The sequence below is a fragment of the Camelus bactrianus genome, chromosome 22, assembly GCF_048773025.1.
Source record: "Camelus bactrianus isolate YW-2024 breed Bactrian camel chromosome 22, ASM4877302v1, whole genome shotgun sequence".
Lineage (NCBI taxonomy): Eukaryota > Metazoa > Chordata > Mammalia > Artiodactyla > Camelidae > Camelus > Camelus bactrianus.
In genome coordinates this window covers 28034147-28062102 of record NC_133560.1, presented here as the reverse complement: position 1 = coordinate 28062102, position 27956 = coordinate 28034147, and the positions used below count along the sequence as shown (strand labels likewise).

At 56.8% G+C, this 27956-nt stretch overlaps 2 protein-coding genes across 2 annotated transcripts; one reads left to right on the top strand and one right to left on the bottom strand.

The window, feature by feature from the left end:
* Window positions 1-719: 719 nt before the first annotated feature.
* NRTN (neurturin) lies at window positions 720-13932 on the top strand. The gene is made up of 3 exons (XM_074351007.1): window positions 720-1149; window positions 10451-10666; window positions 13343-13932. Exons 2-3 carry the CDS (start codon window positions 10498-10500, stop codon window positions 13765-13767), a joined length of 594 nt encoding a protein of 197 aa, XP_074207108.1. The 5' UTR covers window positions 720-1149; window positions 10451-10497; the 3' UTR covers window positions 13768-13932.
* Window positions 13933-14066: 134 nt separating this feature from the next.
* Window positions 14067-24134, bottom strand: LOC105078245 (3-galactosyl-N-acetylglucosaminide 4-alpha-L-fucosyltransferase FUT3-like). Its single transcript, XM_045504117.2, is given in 4 exon segments — window positions 14067-17650; window positions 17652-17965; window positions 22973-23089; window positions 23437-24134. Coding segments are annotated over 2 exon segments (1149 nt in total). The 5' UTR covers window positions 17954-17965; window positions 22973-23089; window positions 23437-24134; the 3' UTR covers window positions 14067-16803.
* Window positions 24135-27956: the final 3822 nt, after the last annotated feature.

Genomic DNA, 27956 nt, shown 5'->3' with positions numbered 1-27956 from the left:
GGGTCTTAGGGTATCACTTGCCGTCTTAGAGGAAAATTTTTGGTCTCAGTTCTCTGGAATGCCTTTCTTAGGAAGGGGCTTTCTTTAGCTTTCTGGAAAGAGGACCTGGGTAGGAACTGGGGGCCCCACAATCTTCAGTAGGATGGGGGTGGGGATTCCGGGTCGTTTCCGCCGTCCGAGGGAGCGCCATGGCTCAACATTCCCTGGAGGGGATCTGAGGGAGGCGTTGGGGCGTCCCGGATTTACAGAAGATGCGCCTTCGGGGTTCCTGGAATATGGGTGCGAACAGCTAATCTGGGGGGGGGGATGCTGTTTCTTGAGGGGCTTCCTTGGTGAGGGGACTTCTTGGGGCCTTGCTTTCTAGAAAGGTTCCGGGCAGGACTAGTCGAGGGCATCTGGCAGTAAGACCAGGTCCTCAGTGGAGTGGAGGACCTTGAAGGTCGTGGAACTGGCGTCAGGAGTGCTGTGGTTCTTATCTCAGGAGGGGATCCTTGGAGGGGGGCATCTTGGGGCACTGGCTTTTCTAAAGGGGCGCCTCTGGAGTCTCCGGGGCAGGGGTACATCGCCGTCTAAGGGGTATGTGGCCCCCACACTCCTGCCACCTGCGCACTTCGGGCCCCCCTCCGGCGGGGCCGGACGGGGCGGGGGCGGCTCCCTGTCCCGGGAAACCCGAGCCACCGCCCCTGGCCCCGCCCCCGGCCCCGCCCCCGGCCCCGCCGGCCGAGCTGTCCGCGGCGGGAGCAGCGGAGGCGGCGGGAGAGCGCGCCGTGGAGCCGCTCCGAACGCCGGGGCCCCTTGCGCCGCCGCCCCGGCGCCCCGCGCAGCGCGCCGAGGACGCCCGCGCCGTCCGTGCGCCCCTGTGCCCCGCGCCCTCCGAGCCGCCGGCCGTCCAGGGCACCCCCTCTGCCCCAGCCTCCGCCGGGCCAGGATGGCCGCAGCCCGCGGCTGAGCAAGCCCGGAGGAGCCCCCATGGGCCGATCTGAGCCGCGCCCCCCCCGCGGCCGCCCCCTCCGGCCCGGGCCCCCCCGGGCGCCGCGGGTCCAGGCGGCCCGGATGGCGGTCGCGGCGGCAGGGGCAGGGGCAGGGGCTGGGGCCGGCGCGGGCGGCAGGCGCGGCAGCCACTGACGGCTAGTCGGGCACCCGGAGCAGGTAAGCAAAGGCAGGCGGGGGGACCCGCAGGAGAACTGGCGCGGGGGGAGGACCGGCCCCATGGACAGAGGTTAGGGGGCTTCCAGGGATTCCAGGCAGACGGGCAGCTTCCTGCCTCGAGCCGAGAAACAGGGTCAAGGGGCGACAGGTCCGCGCGTGGCAGAGGAAGGGGAGCGGGAGGGTTATCTTAAGCGCCTCTCCAAGCCAGGGTCTGGCGGGGAAGGGGCGGGGTCCCTGTCCGACGGGGCGGGCGAGCTTCTGCCTCCTCAGACCCCCATGTGTGCGTCTGAAGAGGGGTGGGAGCCAGGGCAGCCAGAATCCGCTCCCCAGCCTCTAGGAAGGCGAGACCCAGACACCCCTCTGCCTTGTGGTCTACAAGGGGCTGCGGGGGCATCCACTCCCCGCAGACCCTGGGCGGGGGGCTGCCGTCGCGGCCCAGCTGCACGCGTAAGTAAACATCTGTCAGTGGCGCGTTCCAGCCGCGTTCCCTGCGCGCCGCCGCCGCCGCCGCCGCCGCCGCCGGGGACACGGTGTCCTCCGGTAAGGGCCCGGCTCTCTCGGCTCCTGGAGCCGCTTATTAAACCACAAGAGGGCGCGAAACCATGGGGGGGGGCGGGGTCCCTTAAGGGCAAAGACCGGATTTGAAGGAGAGGGGGCTATGTCTTCCTTCCTTGCCTTTTACAAAAGGCATCTCTTGCTCAGGATGGTCTCAAAATTCTCCCAGAAGGTGCGGTTTGTCAGTTAGTCTTTAGGCCGAGGGGCCTGCAGACAGTGCGCAGATGTGGGGTAGGACCCGATGGGTAAATGGCCTCTCCAAGGGGTGGTTGTCACCACTGCCCCCTCCCCAGGAAGCACCAGCATATACTGTGGTGCCACTGGCCCTGCTCAGCAGGCCTGTGGTTACCTGTAAGGCAGGGCCACCAGCCCAGATCTGGGGAGCATGGCCCGGGCCCAGGGTTGGGGGTGCAAGTGGCCAGACCCCTGCCTGCCTGCCCTACATCCTTTTCTCTCTGTTCCATGACACTCTTTGTCTGTCTTCAAGAGCCCCAGGCTGAGGAAGCCCCAGTGGGGCGTGCCTGGTCTAGGCGGATGTCAGTGGGGGGAGACTCCAGCATTGCCAGCTTCTCCCCACCCCCAGCCCCTTGCTTAGGCCCTTTGGGCACCCCTCCCTACTCCCTTCCTTCGAGGACTCCTGAGGGTTCAGCCACCACCCCCAGGCCTTACAGCCCACTCCCAGCAAGCTGCAAAGAGCTCGTTCCAGGGGTGCAGGGAAGAAAACAGAACTGTGCCCCCTGCAGCTGGGCACAGTGTCTGAAATTCTACCATCAGTACTTGTCCCTCAGGTTACAGGCCTCAGTTTTCAGGGGACAAGAAATGGATATAGCTTTCAAGAGTCAGGGACAGGAGAAGGAACCAAAGTTTGCAACCAGGCACAAGGACACAATCAAGAGATTGTTTCCACAAACATTTGTTGGACAGCGATGGTGTGGCTGACTCTGGTGTCAGACTCCCGGGCATTGTCCTTCAAGGAAGACAGACTTAGAGCCCAGAGTGGGGAGCAAAGGCTCTACCTCAGGGAAGGAGGGTCAGGGGAGAATTCCTGGAGGAGAGACATTGGAGCTGGGGCTGTGAAGGATGAGCAGGAGTTTTTCACATGAGAACGGAAAGGGCGTTCCGGGTGGTGGAAACTGCATATGCAAAGATGTGGAGGCAGGAATAGAATGGGTGGTTTTGGAAAATTCAGGGGGCCTGGGTGAGTGTAGGAAGGAGAGATTGTACTGAAAGGTTGACCAGACAGAGAATTGGGCTGGTGCATTTGAGGATGAATACCTGGTGGGGGCTGGAAAGTCAGAGGAGAGAGGAACTGGTCTTTAATGCAACTGGCATCACTGGGCCCAGCTGTCTTCGCTGGGAGGCCATGGGGTTCCTCTGCAGACGCAGCTTTCCTGGTCCCCCAAGGTGGGGCAGAGGGGTTGAGACCTCAAGGCCTGCAAAGGGAGACAGGGTCTTCCTTCCGCCCAGCGAGCACGAACTGAGCACTGCACAGGTGCAGTGGGAAGCTGGCCCTCTCCATTTTGCAGCTGAGAAAACGGAGGCTGAGCAAGCTGGAGGAATCTTTCCTTCTGGCTCCATGTAATTCCAGAGCCCTAAGCTACTGTGTGCCAAGCTCTGTGCTAGGATGAAGCAGAGAACAAGACAGGCCTGGTGCCTGCTTCACTTGGCAGGGCGGGGGTTGGGGTGGGGGTGTACTGAAGGCCAAACCTGCCAGCCAGCCTCCTGGACTTTCAGGGGAGGTAACGGCCGCCAAGGAAGCCTGAGTGGGGCCTGAGGCACTTTGGTGAGGGGTGTTTGGGAGTGGAAAGATTTTCCCTTCAAATCCAAGTGAAATTAGGCTTTGGCTAGTCCTGAGAGAAATCCAGCAGGTGGATCTCACCTCCCAGTTGGGGGAACTGAGGCCCGAAGAGAGGGCACTATCCACATTTAAATAGCTCAATATGTCAGGGACCCAGGGCCAAGTTTGAACCTGGGGAGATGGAAGAGGTGACTCAGGTCCCCTGGTTTCCAGAAAACCAGTGTTAGGGTTCACGCTGCACCTGGGGTCTGTGCCTCAGTTTCCCACTCTGTCAGGTGGCCAGCTTTGTGTGGTGTCCTTCTGGCCACTCCTGGAGCACCCACGCCCCTGGCGCCACCCACTGGGCCCCACGCCAGCTGCTCAGTGGTGCCAGGCCTCATTAGGCTGATCCTGTTATCCCGTCCCAGGGCGGCCCCTCCTGCCCGCCCCAGATGCCTGTGAGGCCGGCCCCAGGCCGGCCTGGCTAAGCCACCCCAGCCTGGTATGGTCAAGGTGGGAATTTTACAGGCCAGCCGCAGAGGGCCGGGCCAGAAACAGCGGATCTGAAAAGCTGGCGGCCCCGCCACACACACACACTTCCCTGCTCAGCCTCCCCAAGAACACTACCGAGAGGCGGCGGGTTTGGGGAGAGCGCTCCAGGCACCGGTGGGGCACGGAGGGCCGACCCTGTCTCCTAACTCATCTCCCCGCGCTGCCCTCTGGCTCAGTTTTCTCCGCTCACACTGGTCACCTCGGAAAGCCATGGTCCTGCCTCCAAGCCTCTGCTCTTGCGGCTTCCCCTGCCTAGAACACTTTTCCTAGGTCTTTATGTGCACTCAGTGCAAATGCTGCCTCCTCTGAGAAGCCTTTCTTGGCCACTCAACCTAAAAGCACCCCCCTCCATCACTATGGCTTCACCTTGTTTTATTTTGGGGTTCCTGCTGCATGGTCAGCATCTAAACTACCTTCTTTCTTTCTTATTACCCATCTCCCTGATTGGATGGTGAGCTTGGCCAGGGTGGGCCCTGGTCACCCCGAGGTCCCTGGCTGGCCCAGTACACAGTAGGCAGTTGATAAATGTTGAGTTAATGTGTCAGGGCAGAACCCAGCCTGCCACACTGGGCTTTCTGCCCCGTGGACCCTCTGTTAACTTGCCACTTCTGCTCTGCTGTGTATTTGAGAAAATCTCTTCCCTGGATCTCAGCCCCACTGTTCTCCCAAACAGCAGGACCTATCATGCCCTCCCTGCTTCTCCCCTCCCCCTCAGCACTACCCTGATTACCGAGAGCCCAGGGGTGGTGGAGGCATTGAGAGAACAAATTTCGAGTCAGATCCGGGTTCAGCCACAGCTCAGTCACTTAATTTCTGTGTGACCTTGAGCAAGTCGCCCTACCTCGCTAAGCCTCAGTTTCCCTGTGTGGTAAATAGGGCTAATAATAACAACATCTTTTCCAGGGACTACAGGAGAATTAAACGTGTGGAAAGCACTTAGCATAGTGCTTGGTACTAAATAAATGGAATAGCCAACATTGCCGGGTCTTAATGTTATTATTCTTGTTCTTGTTGTTGTTAGGAAGGGCATATGGTACAGTGGTCAAGAATGTGGAGGAGGAGGCATTGCGGCTGGGGCTTTGAGGGATGAGTAGGAGTTTGCCTGATCACTTGCTGTAAAATCCCAGCTTGGCCATTTATGCTGTTTGACCCTGAGGAAATCATTGCAGTCTTTTGGGTCTCAGTTTTTCTATGTACAAAGTGGGGATAAAGTGGTTCGCACTTCTCTATGAGGCACCAGTGTGCTTAGAACAGCGCCAGTAGTGTTGTTTGCTAGTGTTCATATTAGCTATTTTTTAAACTGCTATTATCATCACAAAGCAACCAATGCAGTCTTCCCCAGAAGCCATTCTTCCTGTCTGTCCACCTCTCACCTTCACTTTGGCAAAGGTAGACCCAGAACTCCTTAAGACAAGCTCAGGACCCAAGACTTGACTCTCACGGTAGCAGGGAGCCAGTGGTGGTACAGTGATTGGGCAGCAGGCAGCTTCTGGGTTGGGGGAAGAAGAGGAGAGGCTGGGCCCCCACCTCTGGCCAGGCCTTGCAGGGTCTGCTGGGGGTTTCTGTGCCTGCACCCTCCCATCAGACTGCCTCACAGGCTGGCCCCTGGCCCACACAGATGCGACATCGGAACCGGCTGTGCTAACCAGATGTTCCTGGTTTACCCCCAGATGTGAGTTGCTTGTACCTGCCCTGGCCTCCCCGTCCCCACCGTGGGGTGGGGCTGGGCCCTGGGGCCCTCCAAGGGAGGGGGCACATTTTTGTGGGCTGTGGAATTTGTCTCTTGTTTTGCAGAACTGAGACTTGCCTTAAGAGAAGCCCAAGTCCTGCCCCTCAAGGGGCCTCAGTTTTCCCACCAGTGGAACCTTAGGGAACCCCCAGGGGCCATCTGGGGGAATAGGCCCAACTGCCAGCCCCAGAGCTGTCAGCACCGATGGAGGAAGTGGATACCAGGCCTTGCAAACACATGTGTCTGATGCCCGGGCCCAGCTGCTGCCATCGGCCAGGCCTACAGGGCTTCATGGAATTAAATGGCCCGCCAGATGAGGAGGGTGTCTGTTCAGCCCGTTGTACAGCTGGGAAACTGAGGCTCAGAGCCGGGGAGGAGCTTTCCCCAATGTTATCCAGCCAAGAAAAGGCACAACAGGCATCCAGATTCAGCTCTCCTGACCCCAAGTGCTACAGCGTCCAGACACGCCTTTCCTCACTGGCTGGCCCGCACGTGCATGCCACCCCTACATCTGCCCACGTAGCTTCCCAGCTTGGCTCGTTCTGCCTGTGGGCAGCGATGACAGCTCCATGAGCCACCGGGTCATTCCAATAGTGCTGAGTGGCCCCCATCAGGCCCTTTCTGAAGATGGGGAAACCAAGTATAGGAGGATCAGAGATGTGTCCAGGAGTGAGGTGCAGAGGAAGGAGAAAGGCACTTGTGGAGGGAGACACCACACAGGCAAAAGCCTGAAAACTGTGGACTGAATTATCAAAGCCCACCCTTGTCTTGAGAGGTTCCAGCCCAGGCGGTCCCTCCTGAACCCCCTGCCCAGTGAAGACAGACATGGACCCAGGCATTATGCTGGCAAGGCTGGGTAAGAGTGAGGGACCTGTAGCTGGGGAGGGGGGTGCCCAGATGGGGAACAGGAATGGCTTCCTAGAGGAAGGGCTATAGAAGGTGGGACTTTGAAGGATGAGTAGGAGTTCGGCTGATGGAGACAGGCCCCAATTCCAGGCCTCGCCCAGACTAGAGGGGTAAGTGGATGGAGGGAGGGTTATGTGAAGCAGGTTCCTGCCTGAGGCCAAGAGCTCTGCAGTACAAAGGCTGTTGACCCCAGGAACAGGTATGCCTGGCGGGTGTTCCCTGGGAGCTTTATGGAAAGGTGGAGCCCTGGAGCGTTGCCGGGACATCAAGATAATGAGAAGTATTTCCTGGCACCATCAAGAAAGCTGCCAGAAACACCCACACACCATCACCCTAATTGTCTGCCCTTTGGATAACTGGAAGGACCTGTGAGGCTGCTGACTAGGGACTACTCATCGCCCTCTTTGAGCCTCAGTTTCCCCTCTGTCCTTGCCCTAGCCCTGGGGACTCTGTGGCTTCCAGCTAGAAGTGGGGGACTATTCCAGATCCCTCTTGCTGCAGTTCAGACTGGCCTGGCCCTCAGGAAGGGAGGTGCTCCCTTCCCCGGCGGTGAGGATTCTCTAGGGTCTGGACACTGTTGGGTTGGGGAGGGGACCCCCGGACAGGCCCTGCCTGGGCAGCGTTGGTGGCACTCGAAATGCCAGCAGGCGTGGGCCAGGGCCGGGTACCAGTGGCCAGGGCAGGGTGGTTCTCACCTGGGTCCCTCTGCCTCCCCTTTTTCTGTTCTCCTTACCGTGTCGGGGATGGTCACTCTTTCCCCATGATCTCTGCAGCCGAGGACCCGACAGCACTGTTGACGCATGCAACACTGGGTGCGCATGCGCATATGGCCCGGATGTGGGATGCTGAGGATGATGGGCTCGCCTGTATACGCACAGGTCCACGTGCTCACGGGAGGGCTTGGAGGCGGTGTGTATGTGGCGTGCCCGTTCTGTGTGTCAGAATGCAAGAGGTGATGTCTGTCTCTAAGAGTGCAAACATGCTTGAGCGTGTGGGAGTGTATCAAGGGCGTGCGGGAACCCCTGCGGACGTGAGAGAGTGTAAGGGCACCCAAGTGGGTGGGAGTAGGGGAGCTCCCGAGGGCAAGTCAGAAGGAGGCCCACTTATCATCTGTGAGCATGTGCGCATGTGTGCAAACACACGTGTGTGAGTACGGTAGCATTCAAATATGATCATGGTTGAGTGTTGTGTGAAACGCCCACGTGTGAAAGTGTGAGTGCAAAACATGCTAGCAGGTGAGTGTGGTGGTGTCCAGGTGTGTGAGTGTGAGTGAACCCACCTACCCATGACACAAGCACACGGATCGTGCGCACCTGGTCTCCTCCTGCCCCGTCCCCTGCCGCCCTCCGCCACACCCACTCCCAGTCAGGTCCCTGCCAGGGACAAACCAGTTGGGTGACCCCCATACAGAAAGGACCATTGTTAACAGAGGCTTATCAGCAGCACCTGCCAGGCCCCCTCCACCGGCGGCCCCCTGCTCTCCTGGCCCCCATCAGAGCTCCAGGGGGTCTGCGGCTCCAAGGCTACCATGGGCTTTTGTGGCGGGCCCATCTCTGGGCATCATCTGGTCTACCCTCTCAAGCCCCCTGTTTTAGGCTGGTGCTGTGCAGGCATCTTGTTCCAGCCTAACAGGGAAACCAAGGCACACTACTCCGACTTGGGTGTGAGGACAGGTGGGAGTGTTGGGGGGCCAGAGGGGGCTTTGCCCACATGAGGTCTTGGGCCTGGGGGTATTTTCCTGCCTGTCTCCCCCTCCTGGGGTTGGGGGTAGGCCACCAGAATTCTAATCTCAGTTCTGTGACCCTGGGCAAGTTACTTCACCACTCTGGATCTGTTTCTCCATCTGTAAAATAGGGATTAAGGACACCTGTGAGGTTGAAATGACTTAATAGTGTGTGCTAAGTTTGTAGAACAGTATTCACATAAAGTAGATGCTCATTAATAGCAGAATAAAGGCAGTGGGTTCAGGCACCTGACAAATGCAAGGGCTAACCTCAGCTTGCTGTACAACCTGGAGAATGAAATCTCCGTGAAGCCCACAAGGTCTTGCATGACCTGCTCCCATCACCTCCCAGTCCTCCCCTCCTCCCTCGTTCACCCTGCTCCAGCCACATGGGGTTGCCTCCATGATTCCTTCAACAAGCCTGGCAGGGTCCTGCCCCAGGGCCTTTGCACTTGCTATGCCCTCAGATCTCCAGGTTGACCCAGGGTTTGTTTATATGACCCCATGTGGGGGAATCTCATTCTCCACCAACACCACCAACAGTACTAAGAATGCAAGTATCAAATACCACCTGTAGCGGCAGGTCCTCAGGACGAACGCCCAGCATTTGCTCCCTCTATGTGGTATGTATTGTGTCAAGGAACCGGGTATGAATCCCAGATCCTTTCCTAGCTGTGCCTTGGCCAAGCCCCTCCCTGTCTGTTTTATGCCTGTTTCCCCAGCTGTAAAATGTAAGTCATAGTGCCGCCTTTGTGAGCTCAGCACCAGGTCAGATACACAGCAGGTGCTTAATAAGTGTCCTCTTCTACTTACTGTCTGGTGATGTAGGTTCTGTGCTGGTGCATCCATGGGGCGGAGGGAGAGGCGGTTCCAGCCGCTCTGCTCTTAACCACGCCCCGGGAGGACCCATGCAAATCACACGCAATCGAGATGCAAATTGCACGCGAATAACTGCTTGCTGCAGCGCGGGCCAGCCTGTGCGGCCAGAGGCGCGCGCATGGGGGCGCCCGGCACCCCGCGGCCAAGCCTGGGCGCTGACCGCCATCCAGCCAGGCTTTCAGCGCTCCGTGTAAATGTTTACACCGGGCCAGCCGCCAGGCCCCGCGCAGACCGACACCAGGCGGCCAGGCGAGGGAATGTAAACGCGGGCTAGGGGCCACCCATTGGCGGGGAGCTTCTCAGACAGGGTGGATGTATGGGGGTGCGCATGGGTTATTAAACATCTACTGTCTGCACCCAGCACGACGCGACTAGGCAGCCACAGCACTGAGAAATCGGTGCCCTAACGGGGGAAGCTTAGGGCATTGGGGGAGGGGGGGCCCAGAAGGGAGGAGCATTCAGGGAAGGCTTCTTGGGGGAGGCTCCATCCAAGCTGAGACTGAAAATGGAACGGGATTGGGGTGGCGGGGAGTGGAGAAGAGAATGTTCTGGTAGAAGGACGTGTGCAAAGGCCTGGAGGTGGGTTGAGGGCAGCTTTGGTTCATCGCTGCCCAGTTCTGGGCGTCAGTTTGGAGGAGAAACCTAGGCTCAGAAAGGGCAGGAAGTCACTCCTGAGGACATCAGTGTCTCAACCTCAGGGTTCCTGCTTCCCAGACTATTCTAAGCACCACCTCTCCTCGCCATCCAAGCCCCACAGTGCCCCCTGCTGGGAATGCGCTCACCTCCTTCCTTCCAAGCGTCCCCAAGCTCACTGGGCTCCAACCACCTCAAGCCTCTTGGCTGGATTGGCCAAACTTGGTTCAGACTCAGGACCTTTGCACTGGCTGTTCCCCCTGCCTGAGACACCATTCTCTTCTGCCTGGCCAGCTCCTACCTTTGTTCGAGTCTCAACTTTCCTCAATCCTCTGGAAGGCACTCTGGGATCCCCCGCAGATGGGGGTGATTCTGGTTACCCCTGCCACCCCCTCCTTGGCAACATTTTTCACAACCTTGTTCAGTGGTTCCTTGATGAATCACTTCTGTTACTATTGCTCATTAAGCAGGAGTGGTTCAAAATCAGGGGCCCCACTGTATCCCCGGTGCCTGGCCCAGCACCCTGTGTCCTTTTGTTGCCTGACAGACACACGGGGCCCGCGTGGCTGACCATCCTGTGCACGCAGGCTGAGGATGCAGCGCTGGAAGGCGGCGGCCCTGGCCTCGGTGCTCTGCAGCTCCGTGCTCTCCATCTGGATGTGTCGGGACGGCCTGCTCCTCAGCCACCGCCTCAGACCCGCGCTGGCCCCGCTGCGCCGGCCGCCTCGCACCCTGGATGCCCGAATCGCCCGCCTGGCCCAGTGTAAGCCCTTCCCCCTGTCTTGGGTCAAATCACCCCCTCCCCCTGACCTCAGAGCGGCCACAATGGTGGAATTTCATGCAGTGGAGTAGGGCCACAGAGGCTTATTTTAGATGGGGTGGAGGGAGGGTGCAAATCCCTCCAATGGCCCGGCAGGGGTGTCGGAGGGGATGGCTGCTGGGAACTGGGGTCTCTCGGCTCAGCTGTCACAAGGAATTAGGCTCTAGCCCTGAGGGGCCAGGGGGCCAGATGGAGATTAGACCTGGGCGTTTGGCCCAGGCCCCCCCTGCAGCGCGGTAGGGGGTGGTGGTGGAGGGAGAGGGAGGCTGGACCCGAGGTCCTAGTGACCTGCATGGGTGGACAGGGACCAACGGGAGGGGGAGACAGAGAGAGACCTAGAAATGGGGAGAGAAACAGGCAGAAACGAAGAAGCACAGAGACAGAGAGAGATATGGGAGAGAACGGTGTGGAAAAAGGCAGGGAGGTAGAAAAGTGCAAATGCCTACCCCGGGGGTGTGGCTGCCATGGCCCAACTCCCCACTCGCCCCTGGCACCTGCCCTCTGCAGATTCTTATTGGGTCAGGGTGGTGCCTGGGCCCCGACCTCCTCGTGTGCACGCGCACATGTCTGCTCGTGCACCCTCATGGGCAGATGGGAGTTAGGTGCAGGCGGGGCTCGTGCGTGGCCCGCCGTGGGTAGAGGCTGTGTGCACGCCTGTGTGCATGTCCGCACCCGCCCTGCCGACCCACACAATCCTCCTTTCTTGTCTTCACAATGGACAAGGGTGGCCTCGGGCGCAGGCTCCACTTCCGTCCCCCACCTCGTCCTCCCCTCCAGACAGCAAAGTCCTTCCCAGGGCACTGGGTCCCAAAGACTTGGGTGGACCCTCCCCCACTGCCCCTCAAAGCTATCACTCCAGGCCCTAGGGGGCAAAGCATCCATGGTGGAATTTCAGGCACGGGGGAAGTTCTCGGCCCATGGTTGGGTCCTGCCTGCCCCACATCCTGTGCCTGGACCCAGCCCTACTGGAGGAAGGGAGTGGCTGCTGATCCCCCAAAGTCCCATAGTTCTAGGCCCTGGGACTAATTCGCTGATGGCGGAATTTCAGGCTTGGACCACAGCGGGTGCAGATCTCATCTCTGTGTTCCAGACCCTGTGCACTGGGCCAGGCTTGCTGGAGGGGGGCAGAGACAGATATACTAGAAGATTATTCACTGTTTATCTGAAATTCAAATTTAACTCGGCATCGGTATCTTATCTGGCATCCCCTGAGTTAACTCTAGACACGCACCTTTGGTGCAGGCACACTCACTTGTGGAATTTTAGGCACCAGAAATAAGCAAGGCTCAACCTAACTCCAGAGCAGGCAGTGCTAGCCACCCTACTCCTGCCCCTGGGCTTCAAAGAACTCAGGAGATGCTACTCAATCACCCCCCGCTTTCCACTCTCCCAGCCCCAGCCCGAGAAGCCTCATTGAGAAGACAGGGAAACTGGGGCACAGAACAGGGCCATCACCTGCCTGAAGTTGTCCAGGGCTGCGAGTGGCAGAGCTAGCTCAGAACTCGAGCTTGTCTGCTTTCTGAGACGCCCTGGGGGCACAGACACCCCTCAGGGTGACAGACAGCCCTTCCCTCTCTGGCCTCCCAGTAAGCTATTTCTTTTGACAGCCAGGTGCGCCAGCCTTGGGGGCAGGTGGGGGCTAAACTCAGGACTTCCTCTCCCAACCGCAAGTGTGGCTGCCACTTGATCAGGGGCTGGGAGCCCCCTGCCTGCAGATCCACTGTCAGTGCTGCCTGCCATTCCAAAGTTTGCACTTCTCTACTGGGGCTGAGGAGTACTGGGCCAGGGCCAGCCGCTTGGGAAATAAATTTAGGCTGCGGGGCCCTGGGAATCTGTGGCCCGGGGCACCTCCTGGCGGCTGTGGGACAAGAGGGCTGGACTTGGGCCAAATGGGCACACGATGGACGCAGGAAGGCTGCTGTTTGGGCTTGTTTTCTCTCCCTCTCTGCCACCTGCTAGTGGTGTGGCCTCAGGCAAGTCTCTGCCCTTCTGGATGCTATTTCTGGAGACGCCAGAGAGTGAGCTAGAGACCCATGACAGCTCAGCCAGAGTGAGGGGTTGGGGTGGGAAACAGCACCCCAACACTGCTTGGAAAGAATGTGCCAGTGTCCTGGGGCAGCTAGGGCCCAGTGGTGACAGGGATTTGGATCACCCCTCCTCTGCTGAACTCTCCTTTTCTTTTGGGGTGAGAGCAGCTCAGTGAAAAAGAGGCAAAATCCCCAGTACCTCCCTGCACAGGAATGGGGTCCATAGAGAGTGCCGGGGGTGTCCAGAGGGGAACACACCGGGTCAGCTCAGCTCAAGGTAGGGCAGGCTGGAAAATGAGCGAGGGTACCCAGAAAAGATGCGCTAAGTTCTGAGCAGCCCATCATAGGTGTAGGGTCCAGAGAAGGGTGCTGGTAGCCCTGGGGACCCAATGTTGAGGTCTGGATATACACTCCGCCCCCTGGGTGCATGGGCAGGAATCCGAAAGCGAGATAAGCGGTCCGGAGAGGGTGCACTACTGCCTCCGCGACTCCACAAGGGTCCATTTTGCAGGGGAACAGCAAGGGAGGGTAGGGGCTCCTTCCCACCCACCCACTGACTCTCCCCCACCCCCTTCTCTCCATCCCCTCGCAGACCGTGCACTGCTGCAGGGCGCCCCGGACGCGGTGGAGCTACGCGAGCTGACGCCCTGGGCCGGGCGGCCCCCAGGTCCGCGCCGTCGGGCGGGGCCTCGGAGGCGGCGCGCGCGTGCGCGGTCGGGGACACGGCCGTGCGGGCTGCGCGAGCTCGAGGTGCGCGTGAGCGAGTTAGGCTTGGGCTACGCGTCGGAAGAGACGGTGCTGTTCCGCTACTGCGCAGGCGCGTGCGAAGCGGCCGCGCGCGTCTACGACCTGGGCCTGCGGCGCCTGCGCCAGAGGAGGCGAGTGCGGCGGGAACGGGTGCGCGCGCAGCCCTGCTGCCGCCCGACGGCCTACGAGGACGAGGTGTCCTTTCTGGACACGCACAGCCGCTACCACACGGTGCACGAGCTGTCGGCGCGCGAGTGCGCCTGCGTGTGACCCTACCTCACTGGGCCCGGCGAGACGGCGGCCACGCCCCCTGCCCCGACGGCACCCACCGTCCCGCCTGGCAAGCCCCGCAGCAGACTGCCCGTGAGCAGAAGATGCCGCCGAGGCCTCAGGACTCTCGCGATAACTGTACTGAGATAAAGTGTGGAAAATCGAGCCCGCGTTGTGATTCCGCGCCCCGAAGGTGCCTACCTCTTGGGAAGGCATGAGGGCGTGTGTGAAGGATGCGCCATCTCCATTGGGAAAAGGGGGACAGGTGCGGGTACCGCCTGCAGGATGGTGGGAGGATCCCATTCGCTTTAGGGGAAAAGGAAATTAGATGCAAAGAGGGTCCTGTTTCCGGGGTACAAAAAGGAAAAGGGTGAAGGGGAATGTCGGCGGAGACCTTCTTTCCCATCTCTCTGCAGGCCCCTGTGTCCCTTCCCCGCGTGTCCCATCCCTACCTCCCCACAAGATGAGGAGCCTGAGGTCCAGATGGACCCATTCTCCTTAGTGTGTCCCCATTCCCACCTCTCCTCAATGTGTACTTCTAGGGAGAAGGGGGAAAATTAAGGTTGGTAGAAAGAGGTGGAGTCACTTTACAGATGAAGAGACTGAGGTCCATGTGGACTCAGGCCTCCCTTACTTGGGTGGGCCTCTGGCCCATCAGCCCCCACCAGGGTGAACGACCACCAGGGTGAACTCCGAGCCACTGTCTCCTTTGACTAGCTAAAAATATACATGCGCTGCCCATCTCCCTGGGGAGATAGGTCTGGGGCGGGCGCCAATCCCATCCAGCCCCAAACTGGCGCCTGCTGGGGCCAAGCCGGGTCCCCAGGGACTTAGGTCCTGGGCCATAAAAGCTCTGGCCGGAACTCCAGGGAGAATTTACGGCGAGCTCCCACAGAGGATGGAAAAAGAGCTGTGCGGTGTTTAGATTTGCCTGTGGTGTCACCTTGATGCTTGGCAGGCCCAGGGCAGTGCTGGGTGTTGGGTTCCCAGCCGGTGGGGAGGGTCAGTAGGTCCCACAGTCAGAGGAGGGGCAGGGAAGGAGACGAGTGCCATGAGCCTGGGGGGGCTGTCACTGGGGAGACCAGATGGCGTAGACCCTTCCCCTTCTTCCCCTTCTTCCCCTCAGACTGAGAGGGGGGGTTCTCCAGGGTGCAACTCCTCCTTCCCCCAGACAGCTTTCCTGAGGGTATGGTCCCCTCTTTTCCCTCCCCCTGCCTGACTGGGGCTCTCCAGCCCCTTCCCTCCTTTACTGTTGTGTCTCCTAGACTGGCCCCCTCCTTCCTTTTCCTACACATCTGCACTCAGGAACACCTTCTAAACATCACATCCTTCTCAAATCAAATCCCCATCCCAAACCTGGAGGGCTCAAATCACAAAATGCCCCTGGGGAGGTTCACCCAGCCCGGCAAGAACATCCCCAGCTCCCTAGACCCCTGGCTACAGCTGGAGACACAGGGCAGCTAACAGGCAGGACTTCCCAGGAGCCCCGAGTGGTGAGGCCCCAGATGGTGGGTGGTCTGCTTGGAAGGCAGTTTCAGGGCAGGCTGGTTGGCTGGGGTCCTCACCCACCCACACAAACTTCTGACTCTGAGGTTTGGGGTGGTGGATTCCTACACCATTTGGGCTGACTCAGCCCAGCCATAGCAGAGAGGCTAGAATTCCCAGACACTGGGGAAGCTGAGCCTCAGTTTCCCCATCCTAGATAGCCCTAAGCCTCAGAGAGGGAAGTTGCTCATCCCAGGACACACAGCAGGAAAATTGCCAGGTCTATGGCCCCTAAAGCTTGGCTGCCTTGGTGTGCACATGAGTGAGCCTGTGTGTGTGTGTGTGTGTGTGTGTGTGTGCATGCACACACACACACACACATGCTTGTACCCTCCTAGGGCCTCCTGAGACTTTCGCCTTCCCATCTCCTACCCAGATCCAACCACAGGACACTGGCTCAGCCCACCAGAGAATCAGAACATAAACAGAGCTGTCCCCACAGGCCCCCCCCCCCGGGCTGGGACTCTCATCAGGGTGCACACACACACACACAGTCTCCCTCTCTCTCACAGGGCATAGAGACAGGATCGCACACAGACCTACGACCCACATGCTTATGCGCTCAGTGGTTGATCACATTCAGAAAGGGCTGCCCTCAAAGTCACCTCATCTGCAAAAACACACAGGGTTGCACATTCAGTCACACACAGCCATGGACATCCATGTGTGGTCATCATTTGTCACACCCGCTCTCAGTCATACGTACAGCATCACACCCTCTCCCGTCACCCTCCTTCAGGTGGCAGTCCCCACCCCTCCTCTATCCTTCCGCTGGGTGTACAGGGTCCCCTTGTCCCATCCCTGCCCCACGTGGATGCCTAGAGAGCTCCCACTCCCATCCCCTCCAGACCTTGGTCTCCTCCTCCTGTCCAAGAGGCTTGACCCCAAGGGTTTTTCCACCCCTCGACGTCTGGGGCCGGACCGTTCTTGGGTGTGGGGGGCCATCCCGGGCACTGCAGGCTGTGGAGCAGCATTTCTGGCCCCCTACTCACTCAGTGCTATCAGCCCACCCCCGGTTGTGATGACCACAGATGTCCCCAGACACTCCGAGTGTCCCCTGGGAGCAGAGTTGCCCGGAGGGGAGAACCGCTGATCTGGAATAAGGGAGGACACACCAGTTTTCCTCAGAGCATTCCCATCTGGAAAGTGGTGTCAGTAGTGCCAACCTGCACACGCCAGAGACCGTCAATTAACAACAGCAGCAGTAATCACCAGCACGCCCACCAGAACCATCACCGGTGGGCAGGACGCCGAGGCCAGTTCCCCAGGGAGCGAGTGCCTTGGTGGCAGAGGTCCCCAGCAGCCATGGCCCCTGGCAGGTGAGCCCCCCCAGCAGGTGACGCTCCTGGCTAGCGGGGTCCCAGTGAGGCCCGAGTCCTGGCAGCAGAGGTGCCCTGGGTGAAGTCCCAAGTAAGTGAGAGTTCCAGCAACCAAGGTCCTCAGATTCCCAGCAGGTGAGGTTCCCAGCAGCCCCCGCCCCCGCTGGCCTGCTTAGGTGAACCAAGAGGTGATGCTGGGCACCGTCTGGTAGCTGGGCTCCTGCTGCAGCCGCCAGCAGGCCTTACAGAACATCAGGGCCCAGCTGAAGGACTGAGGCCGCAGCATCTCCCGCCAGCGGAAGTGGCTCAGGTAGCGGGCCGGGTCTCTGTCCAGCGCCAGCAGGTGCTGGGCCAGGTCCTTGGGGCTCTTGAAGTCGTCGACGTGGATGAAGGCTTCGGGGGGCAGGAACTCTTCGTAGTTACTCCTGCTGGGGCCCAGCACTGCGGGCTCGGCCCAGGCCTGCAGGGCGCTCTTCCATAGCTTCTCCGTGATGTAGTCGGGGTGCAAGGAGTTCTCGAAAGCGAGGTAAAACTCGTACTGGGACAGTTGCTGGGTCATGACCTGCCGGGGCCGCGGCTTGTGGCGCCTCCCGTACACGCCCACCTGGAGGTGAGCTTGCAGCGTCTGGTAGTGCCGTACCCTGACCGAGTCCGCCCTCCAGTTGGACACCACCCAGGCCACCAGCTTGGTCTTGGCTGAGACGTTGACCAGCGCTTCAACAGGCTGGCCAGGCCATGGCTCGAGCCAGCCGTACGGCATGAAGATATCCGAGTCCCTGTGGTAGGACATGGTGAGATTAAAGTATCCGTCCAGGGTCTTCAGCTGTGGGGAGTTGCTGGGCGATTCCATGCTGTACCAGACCCAGCGCTGGCCGGGTGGCCGCGGGGAAGGTGGGAGCTGCGCCTTGGGCCTGGAGCTGACCTCTCGGTGATGCACGAGGACCGCATCCGCTCGAGGGTACTCCCTGCGGTTGTCGGTCAGCTGGCAGTCGTGGGTGCCGGGTCGCATCTCCAAGCAGCAAGAGAGCCACCCAGACGTTGAATGGCCATGTCCACAGCAGGAGGAGCAGGGGCGGGCAGGTGGAGGGCCCTGCAGTGGCCTGGCAGGGGGCCCCTTTGAAGGCCATTGGCCCAGCCGACTCATTGAGAGCACTGGTGGGTGATCCCACCATGGTGGCTCCAGACTCAGGGGACCACCTGGGCTTGTCTTGGGACACACGCAGGTAGGAGAAGAAGCACAGGGCCAAAAGCAGCTGCAACAACACCCCAGGGAGATAGTGGTGCCAGGAACATTTTATCTTGGCCCAGCCTGGTGGAGCCATGGGTCGGAGGAACTAGGGAAAGGGGAGGGGAGAGTGGAGACTGCATCACTGATAACAGAAATGATAGCACATGCCCAGGAGGCGGACATGGGTTATCAAAGTTAATCTTCACGAGTCCTGAGGTTGGAGGCACTGTTATTATTCCTGTTTTACAGATGAGAAAACTGAGGACCAGAGGCTCAGAGCCAGAAATGGCAGAGCTGGAATTCCAACAAAAAGCGTCTGGCCCCAGAGTCCACATTCTCCTAGCCGCTAGGCTCCACGACCTCTGGACCTGGGATGGGCTTCCATGGCTCTCAGGTCCCACCTTGACCCTGCCCCCTCCCAGCTTTCCCAGATTCTTCCCCAGTCTGGTTATGAGGTGCTCCCCAGTGTCCTGGAGTTGTGGCTTGAATCCAAGTCTCCGTCTGGGAGGGGTACAATGGGATTGGGTTTGAAGGTTATGTGAGGGCTCACCAGGTAGAGTAGGAGATGGGGCAAAGGGCATTCCCAGCAGAAGAAACAGCCAATGCGAAGGCCCGGAGGTGACAGTGAGTCTGGCCAGTTTGCGGGGAGAGCAAAGGAAGGGCTCAGGACCTAAGTGCTCAAAGGTGACCCCTATGGTCCCGCCCTGGTGATCCTGGGTGTCTCTCTGCCTGGCCACTTTCCCCCCAATCCCCTAGTCCTTCCTGTCCCCTCAGACAGTCACAAAGTCCTCCCAGTCCTCAGATCCCAACCACTGGAGCAGAAATCTGGGACCCCAGCCCTGCCCCTCTCCACTTCCTGTGGCCCTGGGGCCACCCATTTTACAGATGAGAAGACTGAGGTTCTGAGCGAGAGGTATGTCTCTTGCCCAAATACACACAGCTAGAGCCATTATGATCCAGAATCCAAACTCTCGCCTCTTAATGTAATTCCAATCACCTCTCCCACTTTGCAGGTGGAGCTCCACTCTACAGCCTAGCGCTGTCCAGTGGCACTTCCTGCTGTCCTAGAAATGTTCTATATCTGCACCATCTAGTTCGGTGGCCACTAGCCCCTCTGGTTCTCAAGCCCCTGAAATGCAGCTGTTGTGTTGGAGAGTTTTTAATGCTAATTTAAATTTAAAAACTGATACTCTCCGTCTGTAAATCAAAGTCAACTTCAAGATAAAAAGTAAAAGCAAAACCCAAAGCAGCCTCCAAGACCTGACTGAATGTCTGGAAAACTTCGCGGTACATTTGGAACATCTTGGGTACGCATATGTGCTCCGACAATAGTTTTTATGGCGTCTGATTACAGATCAAGGAACTTCCATGAAACTGAGTGTCCGAATTAGGTGTGCTGTGAGTGTAAAATGCACACTGGATTTCCAAGAGTTAGGATGAGAGGAAGACTAAAATTATCTCAATACTTCTTACATTAATTACACACTGAATTAATACTTGTTTGGATCTATTAGGTTAAAGAGAGTATATTTTAAAATTAATTTCACCTGTGTCTTTTACAGCTTTTAAGTTGTAACTACTAGAAAAAATATTAATTACGCATGTGCCTTGGGTTATATATATATATATTTCCATGTTCACAGCAGCAGGTTTTTTAAAAAAGTCTTAATTTTTTAATGGGGGAGGGGTAATTAGGATTTATTTATTTATTTATTGAGGTACTGGATGTTGAACCCAGGACCTCATGCACACTAGGCATGCACTCTGCCCCTGAGCTATACCCTCCTCCAACTTGGGTTATATTTCTATTGGGCAGCATGTGCTGCTTTAGACTTTCCAAAAAAGGGAAATGAGGGATGATAAGTCATAATATAAAATACACTTGCGGGGGAGTGTATAGTTCAGTGGTAGAGGGTGTACCTGGCATGTACAAGGTCCTGGTTCAAACTCCATTACAAAATAAATAAATGAATAAAAACCTAATTACCTCCCCCAAATGAAAAATAAAAATCAAAATCACACTGACCCTCTGGCAGAGAGATTGGCCCAGTGACTACAGACATGCCTGCAAGGGTGTTTTAGACCAGCTGCATGCCCATCAGTGTGGGACTGGCCAAATTAGGATCCCTTCTGACAGCAGAACACTACGCAGTCATGAAAAATGACTAAAGCCGCCATATTGGCACAGCTCGGCAGGGTGGATCCAGGTTTTCTGGAAGCTAAATTTCCATCTTTTGGGAGCCTCTCTAAGAAACAGCAAACAAAATGGTGAGTCCAGACTTAGATACAGAAGCTAAGGTTTTTTTAGGGGGCCCTGAAGCTTAAGCTTCGTCTGCTTTTTGGTAAGTCCACCTCTGCCTGGTATAAAACAGTTTCCAGAATTAGATAGCTTGGTCTAAATCTACATCATCCAATATGGCTAGCCCCATGTGGCTACTGATACTGGTTATGTGGCTAATGCAACAGAGGAACTGAAGTTGTGAATGTCAGTAAATTTCAAGTATAAATTTAAAAGCTGAAGAATGTAAAATAAATTTTTTAAATTAAATACAACCTGTTTCACTCCAGCCGTTGAAAATTTAGCATCCAAATAAATAAAGAAGATGTGGTACACACACATACACACACACACATATACATACACTGGAATACTACTCAGCCATAAAAAAGAATGAAATAATGCCATTTGCAGCAACATGGATGGACCTAGATGTTATCATACTAAGTGAAACAAGTTGGACAGAGAAAGACAAATATATGGTATCACTTATATGTGAGATCTAAAATATAATACAACTAGCTTATTTACAATACAGAAACAGACTCAAAGACATAGAAAACAAATTTATGGTTACCAAAGGGAAAAGAGGATGGGAGAAGGATAAGTTAGGAGTTTGGGATTAGCAGATGCAAACTACTGTATATAAACTAGATAAACAAAAAAGGTCCTACTGCATAGCACAGGTGACTATATTCAATATCCTATAATAAACCATTATGAAAAAGAATATATACATATGTGCGTAACTGAATCACTCTTCTGCACACCAGAAACACAATATTGTAAATCAACTATACTTCAAAAAAAAAAGCCAAAAAAATTTAGTGTCCAAATAAAGATGTGCTTAAACCCCCAGATTGCCAAGACTTCATATAAAGAAAAGAATGTAAAATATTTCATTAGCAATTTTCTTTCTTTCTTTTTTTAAATAGAGACACTGGGGATTGAAACCAAGACCTTATGCATGCTAAGCATGTGCTCTCTACCACTGAGCTATACCCTCCCTCCCTCAGTAATTTTCTACACTGATTATTTATTGAGATGATGCTTTGGATGTATGGGGGGAAGTAATATATAACATTAAAATTAATTTTACTGGTTTCTTTCTATTCTTTTCAATGTGTCTGATAGAAAGTTGAAAATTACAGAGGGGGGAAGGTATAGCTCAGTGATAGAGTGCAGGCTTTGCACGCACAAGGTCATTTGGTTCAATCCCCAGTGCCTCCTCTGAAAATAAATAAATAAACCTAATCACCCCCCCCATAAGTAAATAAATAAAATAAGAAAAAATGGGGAAACTTTTTTTTTAAGAAAATTGAAAATTACAGATGTGGCAGAAATCAGTTTTGTAGTTCCTCTGAAAGCTAAAGATAGAACTACCCACTCAGCCAGCAATTTCACTCCGAGATATTCACCCAAAGGACTCGCAGAGAGATTTGTACACCTGTGCTCATAGAAACGTGATTTACAATAGCCAAAAGCTGGAGACAACCTAAACGTCTATCAGAGGATGAAGGGATAAACAAAATGCGGTCCATCCGTACAATGGAACATTATTCAGCCTTAAGAAGGAAGGAAATCCTGGCACACACTACACTGTGGATGAAGCTTGAGGACACTACACTCAGTGAAATAAGCCAGACACAAAAGCACACGTAGCATCCGGCTCCGCTTCCATGAAACCCCTAGAAGAGGTACATTCACAGAGACAGTAGATGAGAGGTTACCAGGGGCTGGGAAGGTTGGAAGGGGACTGGTGAGGTTTTGCTTACTGGGCAGAGAACCTCTATGTGGGGGGAATAAAAAGCTTTGGGAACAGCGCTGTTGGTTGCATGCCACTGGGAATGTACTTATGCCACTGAACTTAAAAAATCTGGTAAAACGTCAAATTTTATGTCATGTATATTTTTTTTTACCACCGTCTACAAAAATACTGCAATATGGCAAAACCCACTGAATTGTACACTTTAACTGGGTGAATTGTATGGGATGGGAATTAAATCTCAATGCAGGTGTTTTATAAAAAACACCGATGGTGGGCAGGCTGCTTCTGTTGGGCAGAACAGGTGTGAACCTCCAGGGGAAGAATGAGGGACCGGGCAGGTGGCCTTGTGTGATGAAAGGGAGAGGATTTGGAAGTGCGTGGCCGTGCCAAGGTTTCTGGAAAGACACCCCAAAGACAGGCCTTTGGGGAGATGGCCCGGGGCAGGAACGGAAAGGAGGCTGAACTTTTACCACATGCCACTTCATGCCGCAGGGCTTCTGGCCATGCATAGGAGGTTAATGCATGTAAACGTCATTAAAATGAATATAGTCTGTTTGTCCTAGGTTTATGGGAGTTCCTCCTAGGAGGCCCTTGGCAGGGACCTGCAGGAGTGCAGAGTCGGGGATGGGAGTTTGGGAGGCCAGGGCTGAGATCCCACCCAAGTTGAACCCAAGATATTTTTTCTCCTAGAAAGGAGCTGAAAAACGCCACTGTCCTGGGACACCACAAAGATCAGAAAACCCAAACCAAACCAACCTCCCCCCACCCCCCCACCCCGTATCCCGGGCCCTCTTTTCCCACAGGAGCAGGTGGGAGGGAGGAAGGGCTCCAGAGGGCTGATGGGGGCCAGAGAGCAGTGGCGGCTCTAACCCAGAACTTTGCCAGAGAGAGGAGGAGAGAAACGCTCTGTGCCTCCTGGTTTGGCAAGTCCACCAGAATTTCCCATACCCTTTCTACCTCTGGGTCACCCAATATTCAGAAGGACCCCTGGAAGTGCAGCCCCAGGCCCTTCCCGGGGGGCAGCCGATGCCTCCTGGGAGAGGATAAATCTTCCCAGGGGGCCTTACCTGGTGGGGGTGTGGTGTGCAGGGCAGAGAGCAACTGACACGGAGGTTTAGGGCCGAGGCTGGGCTGGGGTCCCAGGATGTGGACAGTGCGATGCCAGGGAGGAGAAGGAAATGGACCTACAGCCACAGCACAGTTCAGTCCAATGCCGACACCTGCCGTCAGGTGACTCAGGGTGTCCTGTCTGCCGAGCCCAGCCATCATCAAAAAGCAAAGTGTGGGATGGGCCAAGATTTCTGCCTTAAGACCTTAGGAGGGAGGGTGTGGAGGAAGCTAGGGACTAGAGTCACTGCCCTGGCCTCCCCTGTGGCCTCAAAGCTCCCAAAACTTTGGGCATAAAGTTGACCCATCCATAAAGGGAAAGGGCCAATGCAAGCCACTGGTTCTCAAAGTGGCTTCTGTAGGGGACCCAGGGGTTCCTCGGAGGGTGGGGCGGGGCAGGCGGGCAGAATCTCTAGGTTCCTACCTTCACTTCCAGCAGATTCCACCCTCTTGTTCAGTCTCAGCCAGCAAATGTTTCTTGAGTTCCTGCTACATGTTGGGCCCCAGGAACATTGCAGGAAACAAAAGAGCTGAGACAGATAACGCACAGGTAACCTATGTAAGCAAACACAGGTTACAACTGGCAATAAATGAGGAGGCTATGACCTGGTGTGGACTTCCTGGAGCTGGGAGCGAAAGTCTTATAAAAATCCTCTAAGCGAAAATGAGGCAAGAGCTTTCCAGGCAGAAGGGACAGCCTATGCAAAGGCCCTGAAGCAGCAAGGAATGGCGGCCTTGGAGGCAACCTGGTAAAGCGGGGTCTTCACGTGCAGGAGCACTGAGCTCCGTCCAGTTGTGCTCAGTGGCGGATATTTAACACAAGGGCGATAGGGTGCCATGGGTGGCCTCAGCAGAGCAGTCCCCACCACGCTGACGCCCGTTTTGAGATGCTCTCTCAGGCGGCCACATCGGGGACAGGGGTCGGGCACAGTGCAGAGGCAGGCAGGCAGGCAGGGGAGGGCGAGGCTGCCGCAGGTGAGTCCAACCCTGAGGCCCAGCTCTCAGGTACCATGACTTCCCTGTTCCCAGCCGAGAAATCACTTCTGTGAGGTTGTTTCCTACTGCCTGGAGCTCCACCATCTGAGGATCCAGTTCGTTTCAGACTGGTGGAGGTCCCTGGAGGCTGGGGGTCCCCCTCAGGTAGGACATTCACAGAGGACACTGACCCAAAGCTGTTCGTGGCTCGTTTCTGGAAGGCAGAATTATCTAGTGACTTATTAAAATATAACTTATGGAGGTCACTGTGTCCTTGGCCCAAGGCCAAGCCTTGATTGACAAGCCTTCAGCCTTCCCACAGCCACCCTGCCCGTTTGGAAACTGAAGGCCAGAGAGGGTCACTCAGAATCTCAAGGGCACTAAGAGGTCTCCATCTCTCCAAGCAGCTTGCCAGGAACACTCTTTACCCCTGCCCCCTTGTTAATTCCTAGTCATCCTGCAGAGCTCGGTGCAGACACCTCTTCTAGGGAGCCTCCCCAGATTCCTTCCCTGTCCCCTGAGCAGGATCAGAGCCCTCCTCTGGCTCCCACAGTTGCCTGGTGTCCACACACTTGACCCAGGTTTGGCCACACTGTGTCGCTTCCCCTGCTGCTGAGCTGAAAGCCCTGTGGGGACAGCAAAGCTGAAAGAACAGGAGGGTGGGGAAGAGAGAGCAAGGGAGTGGGCTGTGTCTCAAGGACTTAACCCCACAGCAGGTCTCTTGCAGAGGGCTGGAGGGCACTGCCTGTTCTGCATTTAAAAAAAATGAAGCATAGTTGATTTACAATGTTGTGTTAGTTTCAGGTGTACAGAAAAGTGATTCAGATACACACACACACACACACACATACATATATATTCTTTCATCATTATAGGTTACTATGAGATATTGAATAGAGTTCCCTGTGCTAACTTTGTTGTTTATTCCTCATTTGTTATCAGAGTTTGGCTGGCTATGTCTGCGAGTGTGTTGGGCTGGGACCCTGCTCATACCTTTTACTCACTGATGGATCTGAGGCAAGGGACCCCCTGCTCTCAGCACCTCAGTTTCCCCCGAATATAACCCAGGGCCTGTGCTAGCACCACTGGGAGCCCTCACTTCCTGTCTCCAGAGGAAATGAGCTCCCCATCGAGGGGAGGAACCAAGCAGGATGGCTCTGCTGTGGAAGGAGTCACAGTTCAATACCACTCTGAGATGTCCCTGAGGAGCCAAGGAGGGTGTTTATTGGCCCTGGGGCCAGCCAGTAAGTTTCCAGGTGGCCTCTGTCTGACAGGTCCTGAGGGGCCGAGCCTGCAGCCAGAGGGAGGCCCCCGGTGCTGCTCCTCTCCCACCTACTTCGGGGCCCCATGCCTCAGATCCACTGGGCACTGCATGGCACATGGGTGGTGGGGGCGGTGCTCTCCATAGGGGGTCCCCACGTACACCTAGGATCCTGGGAATTCTAGCTATCTGTCACTAGGTCGCTGGTGGGGTGGGGGCCGATGCACGGGCAGCCAGGCCGGGGGCGCTGACAGGGATTTTTCCATCCACCAACCTCCAACCCCGCCTTGCCTGGGTCTCCCACAGGCCTGAACTCAGCTCCACAGGGCAACGGGGCCTGGAGGACCCGACTGCAGAGAAGGGATGGTTGGTGACTGGGGTTCATGGGGGGCATTTGGGGCTTTTGAGCACCGTCACTCTGACCACACACACCCCTCTGGCAAGTCCTGTCAAAAAACAGGAACCAGAAATGAAGCGCATGTGTGTAACAGGGATACAGGTCACCTCCTCCCCATCCAACCTGCCCCTCCACCCGCTGGCACTGGCCAGGGAACTCCTACGCCGGGGATATCATCCCTGGCGGCCACGGGCCACTTGGCCCTCCTTCTCAGAGTGCCACCTCCTCCAGGAGGCCTCCTGCCACTGTCCCTCCCATCATTCTAGTTTCATGGCCTCAAACCACCTATTCTGCCTACAATTTTATTTCAGATTTTATTGACATTTTTGCTGGCTTCTCACAGCTGGCGAGTGCTGCAGGGAGGGGGCTGGGATTTGAACTGAGACCTCCTGGCCTCGGAATGTGCAGCTGGACCAACCACCAGCCCCTGGGGTCCAGTCTCTGTGGGGCAGAGGAACCCCCTGCCCAAAGCCAGAGGGAGCCGGGCTCATCCTGAACGTGCTGTGTAAGTCCGGAGATTTCCTGACTTCAGGGGATGCTTGCCCGGCGATGCCAGGCAGGGCTTCCCTGGAAAGGGGTTGGTCCCAGGGCCCAGAGTAGGGGGGCCTGGGGGTCCCCCTAAATCAGGCTTGGGATGAGCTGGGACCAGTGTGCAGTGGGGCCACCTGCACCCCCAGCCCAGGTCTCTGCCTGCATTGGACCCTCAGTGCCTTGCCCAGCCTGGGCTGTGGGTGATGGAGCTGCCAGCCCGCTGGAAACTGCATTCCCCTGGGGCCTCAGGCTGAGTGCCAAGGGGTGGCCGGCGGCTCAGGAGGACAGCACCCCCCACCCCCCGGCCGGGATGGGTGACAAATGAACACACGTGTGACATGGGACACATGGGAAGGTGACTGGGGTGTGAGGATGGAGCTTGGGTATGAGGAGAGGCTACCCTGGCATCGTCCAATGTTGGCCCAGGTGGCCAGGGCCCAAGGAGGGTTCCCAGTCTCCTCTGAGCCTCAGAGAAACCTCTAGAAAGAGGGAGAGAGAGGGAGAAAGAGAGAGGTGTTCAGCTGCCAGACGTCAGCTCAGTTGGAGGCGGTGACCACCTTGGGCCCACCCACCCCTGGGGGCTGGCCCTGCCCCAGCCTGCAAGGACACCCTAACCTGGCCCCCAAGGTCTGCCTCCTAAGACCCTGGCTTGCAGCCAGCCCACGGGGAGGGCCCCAGGTGTGTGGTGTGGGCGGCAGGTGAGCGATGGGCCCAGCGAGGCTGGCTCAGGCCCGGAGTCACGGGAGGGCCTGTCAGAGGCCCCCCAGGCCCCCCAGCCCCTCACCCACCAGCGCCCCTCCACCCTTGGGCCTGGCTCCCGTCACACGACTTGCAGGGATCTCTGCGGGGCCCCTGTGCAGGCAGGGACGCCGGGGCTCCGAGAGTGCCAGGAATTCCCCTCCGCCACCAACTCAGTCTCCCTTGGCAGTCTCCAGAGAGCAGCAATTTCCTCCAACCTCAGAAGGCTCTGGAATGTGCAGGAAGTCCTCATTTAAAGTCAGAATCCACCTGCAGCCTCTAAGTGGTGGGGCTGGGCTGGCACCGGGCCCTGTCTATCTGACCACAAGAGCTTTGGAGAACAGATTTTGCTCTCTGGCCGGCAACTGTGTGACCTTAGGTGAGCGGCGTAGCCTCTCTGGGCCTCAGGCATGTCGACCACAGAACAGAGCCAACACCCTCTTCAGGTGATGATCCTCCCCTACTTTCTCTGTGGGGCGGAATTGTGCACAGGCGCTGAAAACCCATAGGCCTGGGCCCCTGGCCCTCTTGGGGCCTCAGTTTCCCCTCCTGTGATATTGTAAGGAATGCGGCCTCTCCCCGCCCAGCGTCACGGTGCTGGGGGCTGCCTGGCAGGGAGGGAGTGGGGGAAACTCAAGGTGACAGAAACCTGGCATCCCTGCACTGCCCGCCCCCGCCTTTCTTCACCCCAGTCCCCTGGCACGTTGGGGTCTGCCTGCCCCTGGCACCCCAGCCCTGCCCGGGTTCATGGGGCTTAAATTTCAGCCCATGGTGGGTGAGGAGGCGGGGGCCGGATATGCTTCATTTTCCAATTTCTGGAAATAAAAGCTGCAGGGCCACCTATTGCTGAGTGGAAAAAAAGCCCGTTGCAAAACTGTGCATGAAAAAACAACAGGTCTGTGTGCATCGCCGCTGCCGAGAGCGAGAGAGACAGCAAATTCCAGGGGCGACACGCGCTGGGGAACAAAGGACGCTTTCTCTAGCTCTGGAAAGGTTTTGTGGAGCGTGTGTGGCAGTTTCAGAGTCGGGAAAGCCAGGGAAG

Excerpts from the sequence above, each read along its gene's own strand:
- NRTN (XM_074351007.1), top strand. The coding sequence starts at position 10,498 with ATGCAGCGCTGGAAGGCGGCGGCCCTGGCCTCGGTGCTCTGCAGCTCC. Across the intron at positions 10,667-13,342 it reads AATCGCCCGCCTGGCCCAGT|ACCGTGCACTGCTGCAGGGC; the intron begins GTAAGCCCTTCC and ends ATCCCCTCGCAG.